Here is a 9,837-nt window from a genome sequence, read left to right as displayed (position 1 = left end):
GAATCTCCACGCGCTTTGACCTGTTCAGATCGAAGCTGGGTAGGGACCCTCCAGCACGGGTTCCACCGATGCGAATCCGACTGACGCCAGGAGCGAAGCCCTACAAGTGCAAGGCAAGGAAGTATCCTCCCGAGGTCAGACGCTTCATGGAGGAGTTCAACCAACAACTTGAAGAGCTTGGGTGGATCTACGAAAATCCTAGCAGTAGGTGGGCTTGCCCAGTCTTACCTGCGAGGAAGCCTAGCGCTGATGGCTACCGCAAGACCGCAGACTAGAAGCCGGTCAACATCCAAGTCGAAGGCATTGTGGGGTGATGCCAAATCCGCAGGTTGACTTCGAGCTGGTTAAAGACTATGAATTTTCGGGTTGTTTGACTTTATTAAAGGGTACTGACAAATTGCGCTGGATGAAGCGTGTCAGGAAATCTTGTCGTACATGACCGATCGTAAGATCTACACACCAAGACGTGTACCGCAGGGTGCTGCGACGTCGCACTATTCTTTCAGGCCACTGTGGAGAAGTGCTTGCAGGAGCTGTTGCACAAGCACCTCTTGGTGTGGATAGACGATCTGATGCTATACGCTAAGGACGTGCAGACCTATTTGGTGAAGCTAGAAAGACTGTTTGAGCTCTTAGATTTCTTTGACGTCGAGTTGAGCGTCGCTAAGTCGAGTCTGTACGAACCGCAAGTGAAGTGGTGTTGGAAAATTATCTCGGGCAGAGGTGTGAGTCATGACCCGAACGCATCAAGGCGCTCACCACGCTGCCCTACCCGGCCAACGCTGGCGAGCTACAGCAATTTCTATGCGCAGCGAATTGGATGTGCGAGAGTGTGATTGACTTCGCCAGGGTGACAAAACCACTACAAGAAAAACTGGATGAAGCTCTCGCGACTGCAACGATACGCACGAAGCGAGTAGCATCAGGCATTGCACTAAACTTGGGAGGCAGTGGCCGACAGGCGTTTGATGAGCTCAAGGGCAAGCTGCAGAACGCGTCCACCTTGGCATTCCCGGAGCCAGACGCCGTGATGTGCCTCATCACCGACGCGTCCGACGTCGGTTATGGTTTGATTGTGACACAGGTACGATCGTGGCAGGCCAAAAAGCCGGTTGCAGAGCAACAGTATGAGCTACTAGTGTGCGTCAGCGGCACATTTATTGATTCGAAACGCAACTGGAGCGTGATTGAAAAAGTAGCGTACCCGATTATTTGTAAGTGTGATAAACTGAGTCACTTGCTTCTTTGCCCACAAGGATTCAGGTTGTTTTGCGATCATCGCAACCTAATGTACGTGTTCGCGCCTGGCAAGGAAGTGAAAAAGCATACTAGAGACAAGTTACTCAGGTGGGCTGTGAAGCTCATGAAATATCGGTACCACATCGAGCATATTGAAGGATCGAGCAATATATGGGCTGACATGATATCCAGGTGGGCTGGAAACCACAGTGACACTGTTGCGCTGCACGCAATGGTGCTACGCAAGCGGGGGTGTCGGGAGGAAGATAGGACCCAGCGTACTGAGCGCAAGCGCCAGCGAGGGGAGGAAGATAGGACCCCGAATGCCCGAGGCAAGCGTCAAAGAGGGGAGACAGACAGGACCCCGTCGACTCGGTGTGGGCGCTACGCACTCATTGCCGAGACGAGCACCGCTAAAAGGATGGCCATTCGACCATTTGATGACCCGGATTTCACGTGGCCTACACTGGATGAAATCGTTTCAGCCCTGGAACGATATGTGCATACGGCGGCTAGCAAATTCTTGGTCAGAGGTGATTCTGGTCAGGGCTGGTACCACAACAAGAGACTGTGGATCCCGAGCCAATGCAACAACTTGCTTCAAAGACTCATGGTGATTGCTCATTGCGGTGCGCAAGCTCACCGCGGCCGCGCTGCTATGATGGAACATTTTCAACGTCATTTTCATGTGGATCATTTACGCAGGAAGGTGGACAGATTCCTGGCTGTCTGTCTACTGTGCCACCATGTTAAAGGTGGAAAGGTGGTACAACGTCCGTGGAGTGAAACTTTCCGCTGTCATGAGCGTAATAGACCACTGCATTGGGATTTTCTTACAGTAGGTGAATATTTTGTCGACGGCAAGTATCTACTAGTATTGAAGGATCATGCGACACACTATTGTGAACTTGTGTCGTGTGCTACGCCGTCTAGTGCGGTTGCAGTGGCTGCGATATTAGATTGGCATGTAAAATTTGGTATCCCGCCGATTTGAATCAGCGATCAAGGTACCCATTTTAAAAATGAGGTACTAGCGGAAGTTTGTAAGTCGCTCACATGTGAGCCTGCAGAAATTCACGGTGGCCTACAGCCCGTGGATCAATGGTAGCATTGAGCGTGTCAACCGTGACGTGATCCAAGTTCTCCGAGTGCTGTGTCTGGAGCACAAAAAGGACATCCGAGACTGGACAATGTTTGTTCCGCTACTTGGAGCAAGCATCAACCACACACCTGTACCTTCATTAGGCAACAAGTCACCTGTAGAGTTGTTCTGTGCACTACCACTGCCATCCCCGCTCGAGTTCTGCGTCAACTTGGAGCAGAGAGAGGTGTTGGAGTTGACTGAACAGCCCGAATTGATAGAGCAAAAGCTGCAAGCACTGCGTGCTAGTGTCCAAACTATGCACAAGGCGGTCGACGAAGAACGAGATCAGCAAACTCAGCGCAACAAGAAAGACCAACGAGGTGCGAAAAAGGCCAACTTTAGTGTGGGGGACTACGTGCTGCGGTCTCGTGTTGACCAAAAGCACCAGGACAAACTGCTAGTCACGTGGGTTGGCCCCTACCAGATTATGAGAGCCGATACGCATTCCTTTGCGGTCAGACACCTGGTTACGGGAGCCGAGATGAATGTGCATGGTTCTGGATTGAAGTACTATGCAGACAAGGACTTCGAAGTAACAGAAGAAGTTCGAGAACACGTAGCATCCCAAGGAATTGTCCTGGCTGTATCTGAGTTGAAGGACCACCGCTGGTGTCCAAGGAAAAAGGACTACGAGGTTTTAGTGGCTTGGAAAGGGCTGGAGCCGATCGAGGACTCATGGGAGACTGTACGATCCTTATTTAAGGATATCCCAGTCTTGCTGCGAGCGTATGTGTCCCGTGCGGCAGACACAGGGCTGACAAAGTACCTTGAAAGGGCATCAAGATTTGCACCAAGTTGAAGTTGCAGAGTGATTAACCGGAGTGATGATCACGGCAACATTTACATTCGGAAAACATTCGCGCAACATTATGTCTTGGCCCGACGACACAAGTCAAGCCAGATGTGGCCAAGGCTTGACGGGGCGGTGTAGTGGCGGGCTATAGGACCAAGCCTTGTCCACGAGCACTGGGGCGCACTGAACGTGAGGCCAAGCTGGTATAGGTGTTTAGAGGACGAGGAACCTTCTAATGCTGTAGGAGATACATTGTAGCAAGATCTGTTAGTTTACATTCTACTTCGTAGGAGAGAAGCAATAGAAGAAAGTTTACCTGGAAGCGCCGGCTTCCCTTACGTGTGTTCAAGGCCGGAACCCACCACACAAACAAAGGAAGTCGGTACCGATAAGGCCGGTTTGCGAAATAGACACTACCAGACACAAGTACACAGGCAAACTTCCTTGCGGGGCTATACACTGATTGGGCATGCTACATTAATATTTTAGCTCAAGTTTTTCCCCTATCTCGCTGACACAGCGCTAGGATTCAGCCATCCTAGCATTAATAGGAAGTCTGAAAAGTCTCGTACGCGATATGTATCACTATTGAGTGGCAATGACACCCGCAATATCTAGGTGTATTCTGTTCCTTCAAGTTTTGCAACCTGAGCTAGACACCCAGTAGGCACTCTCCTACTGAAGGAGGTTGGAGTGCCAAACAGCTCGTACCAAGACGTGAGCCCTATCACCGCGATGACTAGAATCTGCTCGGCGCAGTTAGTGAGTGCGGTCGGCAGGACAGTAGCACATGGAGCTCCAGGGTGTTCGCGACTGTCTTGGGTGTCACGTCGCGGCTCTTGAGTTTGCGATTGTTGTTGACCGTGCAGTCGATGTAACCTTGATGTTTTCGTCATTGCCGGCAATGCGTTGCATGGCAGGATGGCAACGGTGGTGGCGTTGTCGGCCTGTTGTATGCTTGCGTCGCCAGCCGGTTCTTGGTTTCTCGCTCTCTAGTTCTGGGCAAGGTAGGCTTATAATAGTTTGGGACGGGTTCTGGTGGGGAGTGAGAAATTCCCTATTATTTCTTCATTTCTTCCCAAGGGGGCTTCAAATATGCATCCAGTCGTTCTCCTGTATAATCTCCCTGTTAAGCTCTACCTGCTGATACACTTCTCCCATGCTACTTCGTCGTAGTTGCAGAGGACGCTATGTTGGAAAAATATACTCCGAGAATACCAAGACGAAGTTTAATCGACCAGGTGTACTCTCCCGGGAGCTGGGAGTGGGAAAATATGAACCGGCCTTAGGCCGGTTCCTAACGGGATCACACTGGATCATGATCTACTTAGGGAGTCCTAACGAGATCATGATCCAACGGATCACGACAGCAAACTCAGCTCCTGTGGTGTTTGCAGCGGGCGCAGCACCTTCCACGATGGAGGTAGCGAAGCACGAATTAGTAGCAGGTGGTCGGCCCAGCAGAAACCAGGCAGCAAGCGTCCCGTGCCTCCCCCTTCGTCGGACGACTACAGCAGTTGGACAGTCGATCAATTGAAGCTAGAGGGCGTTAATTCTGCGCTACTAGCATTTTCGAAGATAATGAAGATGACGAATCCAAGGAGACGGAGGAAGGGGCAAATAAAAAAGTTGTGACTCGAAAGCGTCAGACTCAAGAAAATAGGAGGAGGAGTATTGATCCATAGCACATCTTACGTAAGCAGTGAGTAAGCCAGTCGAAGCCGAATCTGCTAGTACCAAAAGTGAGTTGATCGAGCAGAAAACAGCGGTAGCTCGCCTTTAACGAGAAAATATGGAGCGAGATGTGTTGGTGAAAAAAACTAGCTGCAGTGGACGGAGTTCTTGCTCGTCGTCGACAAGCACTTGCGACCCACGACATGCAGATCCATGACCGTCTTGCGAGAGGAATGGATGTCACGGACCTCCAGTAGGTAGGTTTGCTATACCCAAGCTTAACTTCCACTTCTTAAAAGCAACACTATCTGCGACTTTGCCGGGAGAATTGACGCAGTAACCTGTGAATCGGCATGCAGCATCACACATCGCTTAGACGTTGATTCCATGGCGAAGATAATGGCCCGAAACGAATGCCTATACATCGGGGACTTCACGGCTAGTAGGAGCTTTAATTGTACACAGCCATCCATCTACACAACCTACACAGCCAGTCAAAATGTTATTTTTGCTGATGTCCTAGAACTCAGGCGCCGCACTCCGTACGGATTCTTGGTCATACACAGGGGCAGTGATTCGAAACAGAGAACTGGAGCAAATAGTTTCCATGACTTCAACAATAGTAGTATAAAACTCAGACTTACTAACCCCAGCTAGGTCTCTAATTGAATGGTAGGAATCTTCTGCCAACCATGATATCGTCATCTGCACTTTGTTCGCCGGGGTTATCGGTCCAATGCCTATCCGGTTGTGCGACTTGACCTTGTCGCGCTCCAGCGCACCTCCACCATCTCCTCGAACGCGTCCACTCCCATCGTATAATATCGCTCGAACTGCCCCTCCTGCACCAATCGATCACGATGACGCTCCCAGTCTAGGCGGTCACGCTTAACAACTTTCGCACGTTTTCGGCGCCTGTATTCGTTCGCTATCACAACCGCGGCAACACACGCGAAAATCCGAGACACTTTCATTGTGCTAGCCTGTTGGCTGTTGTGAATCACAACTTGTGATCCGTGATCCGAAAGTGGATCACGCTCTTGGGCTCGGATCACTGGGTCATACCGAACCCTCCAGATGTATTCTAATCAGCCAATCAGCACTTTATAAAGAGGATCATGATCCCGTTGGTGAATAGTTGAGATTCTTGGTCACGCCTGGCACATGTGCTGTGGCTGGTCCAAGTGTGCACCGCCAACCACCACGGCCACCGCCCATCGTGCCGCCCTGAGCTAAGTACATCATCGTCAAGGCGACACCCTTGATTAGCTTGTGCTTGGCGTTGGGGGCGGGATGGCGAGTGGTTACACTGTAGATTGCTCTGTAGATGAAAGACATGAAGCCTTGTCGCACCACAGCTTCTTGTACCAGTGCAAAGCTTGCTCGAAGGTCGTCGAGCTAATGTTGAGGTATGCGTTAAATCCCACGAAGGCTGCGCTGGTCCGCAACCGAGATGGTAGCAGCAGCGGCGCAGGCAATAACAATATTGCAGCAGTTTCACTATCCATATTGCTAGCACAAAAATTCTCTGGCTGGCACACGTCGTGTTGGCGTTCCAATCCCGGTCCAAATGGGTACAGTGTACCAAAACTGTTAGCCAATTGAAAGGCTTGAAATTGCCCAGCTCGGAACACATTCTTCACTTGGAGCAGGGCCTTAAGAACCGGCCTTAGCTGAGAGAATTAATCCAACAATACCTTTGGTAGTATCATTTCTCTGTTACAACCCGAGGCCGTATAAAATTATCTCAGCACTAGCAGTGAGGAGTACTAACTTGTGTTGAATAACGTATCTACTACTTACTACTACTTTCCACGGTCGTGTGCACAACACTGTCGGTTAAACACGTTTCATCAGGCAGAGTTATCAACTTTGTCAACAAGAAATACGCACGAATACCACGCCTGTAAATGAAAGCCTCCTTAATTCGCAGATAAGTATAATCCTCGAGCATTATTTCATTACCGAAAAATAAAGACCCAACACTTCAGACTACTCAGCTTCGAACACAGAGCTAAAACGAATATCAGGTGACTTATGCGCTTGATACAGCAGCAGTCACACGAGCTTCAACAGAAAGAACGAGCCAAGGTCGGACGAAAAAGTACTTAGGCGATTCCTGGTAACACCGTAGCTGCTTACGCAGAGCCATTGGTGGCGGGGGCAGCGGTCTTCACGAATGACTTGCCGACATTGTAAATGATCGCACCACCGACAGTGACACCGAGCGTGTAGAGGAGGTACTTCCTGAGCTTGGCCCACTTGCTGGGGTTCTTCTTGACAGTGGCGGCAACCATCTTGGTGAGCTTTTCGGTCTGCTTTGTGGTGAGCTTGGAGGCGTCCTTAGCGCCGGCAGCCATCTTGGCAGCCTGGGCTAGAATCTTTTTCTCGTTCATCGTCTCAATGAACTTGGCGGCGATGTCGTCAGCCTTGAACACCTTGGAGACGCCAGTGCCCACGCCCGCCTGAGCACGGAGGTTGCGCTCGGGAAGAGCGGCGCTCTCGGCGCTGATGAGGGTGACGCAAGCGAAAAAGGTGGCGATCACTAGGGCAAGGAAAACGGTGAACCGCATGGTTGAGCTGTGCTTCTGGATGGACTTCGGAGACGAAGGAAATTCTAGAATGAGGACCCGTGAATACGAAGGGCTGGACTGAGCATCCGTCCACAACGTCACAGCATTAGTATGTACAGTAGCCTTACACATGGCTCGATAAGGCTCTTACTAAGAGAGCCGCTGCTCTTCAATGAACATAATATGTTCCACCAGGAAAGCCAATCGGATAGGAAATCCTGGTCTTACTGTCGGACCTCGAGAGCTGCAGTGTTTATACACTGTTTTGTTGCGAGAACCAGGGACTGCCTATCCAGCCGGTATTCCTAGGCACATCCCATGATGCAGCACCTGTCGCACTGTCAATCTCTCACCACCACCGTTGCCATTGGCAACAGGGAACACGTCTTGAACGAACGGAATCCGAAGGCGGTAAACGGTGACCCCGCCATCGGATTCGGCCAATTTGATCCAGTCGCTAGCAGGAAACACTTCAGGACCATAAACGTGACTCGTTGGACACCTCTGGTCAGCTGGCGCGCGTGGCTATTTACCAAAGCCTGCATGAATTCCTTCTGTTTTGGCCGAATTTTAGTAGTACAGGACTTATACAAATTTATATATGCCAATTGAAACCACAAAACAGTGTACACCACTGGACCTCACAACCAGATGTCGACGGATGCTGAAAGAGATCGCGTCAATCGGTTTATAACACCTCACGTGTGCGTCTAGCTAAATCAATCTCGGTGATTTATTGGTGATGGACCATTGCAGGTAGTTTACCTGGGATAAAATGGGGCTGCTGTACGTAACGAGATGCACTTTGATTATGCGGGAATGATCTTGACGGCTCTGATTGGAGGTGGCATACTGTACATGGTACGTATTCGTAAAACGGTTTCCTTCTGCGACCAGTTTGAACTTTAACGTACCTACTACAAAAAAAGTAGTGTAGTGGTACGGTAGGTACATATTATGTACCTGTTGTTTTGTCAGCGCATACGAGCCTGATTTGGTGTTAAAGGCGTGGTTTTTGGGTCGCGCATATGGCGTTAGCGCAATATTTTGGCAAAAATGGGGAAATTCCAAATTACGTCGGTGATTATGAACTAATTCCAAAATCCGTAGAGAACGGTTATCACCACAATAGAAGGCTGTGTGCACCAAACGTACCTTGTGATAAAACTCGTATAACAAGCACACAGATCGAATGAACACCGCTATATTACTGCTACATTGTCTTCGGTAAGATGGCTCGCAGCCTTCGCTAGATCAAGGTACCGTTCTAAGAACTGCACGACAACAATCTGACAAAGCGCTTGACAACGGTTACATCGATGCTTTTGACTGCGACAACGGTGAAGACGTATTCATGGCAGGAGAGGAGAGTGCGCAGTTGCAGGGTGCTCCTTCAGCGCCCTACTACTCCGTCTCGCAGAGGTTATATCTCCTTTACTGTACACCTGTTGTAGTATGTATGCAAAATGTACCTTGTATACAATACCATACAATGATATCGCTGCTATATGTACTCGTAGCAATGTGACGGACCAGCACGTCAATACAATCGCACTGGCATACATTCGAATTTACTCTAAGTTTCCCTCTGGTCTAAGCGTTCCGTGCTGGCTACAGCTGACAGTAATTTAACGTTACTTATTAGTGCGCTCTCCCGTTAAATACGCATGGCGGACGTGTATCTGGAATTAGTTCAAAATTACGGACGAAATTTGGCATCCCCCCCCTCCAAAAAAAAAAAAACGAGTCGGGCCTATACAGTGTTCAAGTGTAGAAGGCAATGTGTGATATAACTGCGTTGCGGTACCAGTACCAGCTGGACAAAGTCCTTGCAGTTCCATAGCCGAGAATCTCGACCCCGAGATCATTGGCAGACCAACATTGGAAATGTCCCGCTGCGTATTCATCCTAGAGGTACCGCATTGCTTCCTCTTGTACCAATATCCGCAGTTTCGAACAGAATTTACTGATCGTTCTCACAACGAATTAATCAGCTTGCTATTTGATGGCGTGAGAACCTCCCCAAATCTTTATTCTGGGACCAGTATTGGATTTAGGATTCAACCAAGCAATGTTAGACGCGCATCTTGAGGAATCGCCTTACCATCCGACGTCGTAGGAGTGATGCCTGGTTTCTTTTCGCACTATGGAAACTATCCCAATCTTTTCAAGGTATTTCTTGGATTTACCGCATTCGCGAAATCCGACCAGCAGTTAGTCCATGTTAGACTGCACCTACAGAGCTCAAAACTATGACATGTAGCGCTATCTTAGCTTGCCGATGTTTTAAATACGGAGCCCGAGCGCTGCCTCGCCATGTCAAAAACTATTTTTTCGTCGCGCCTACTAGTAGGATATAAAGCCTACTACAGTAGTAGGCTAAATGTGTAATGCACTGCGTTATACTGTATATT

The 9,837-nt window shown here is 49.4% G+C and overlaps 1 protein-coding gene across 1 annotated transcript; it reads right to left on the bottom strand.

Moving 5' to 3' along the window:
• Window positions 1-6,988: 6,988 nt before the first annotated feature.
• IUM83_12559 (putative secreted RxLR effector protein) lies at window positions 6,989-7,423 on the bottom strand (the record flags this gene model as incomplete). Its single annotated transcript, XM_067937191.1, has 1 exon — window positions 6,989-7,423. One exon carries the CDS (start codon window positions 7,421-7,423, stop codon window positions 6,989-6,991), a length of 435 nt encoding a protein of 144 aa, XP_067785186.1.
• Between the last annotated feature and the right edge of the window lie 2,414 nt (window positions 7,424-9,837).

This window comes from Phytophthora cinnamomi (assembly GCF_018691715.1).
Source record: "Phytophthora cinnamomi strain GKB4 chromosome Unknown Contig81, whole genome shotgun sequence".
Lineage (NCBI taxonomy): Eukaryota > Oomycota > Peronosporomycetes > Peronosporales > Peronosporaceae > Phytophthora > Phytophthora cinnamomi.
This window is presented reverse-complemented; position numbering and strand designations above follow the sequence as displayed.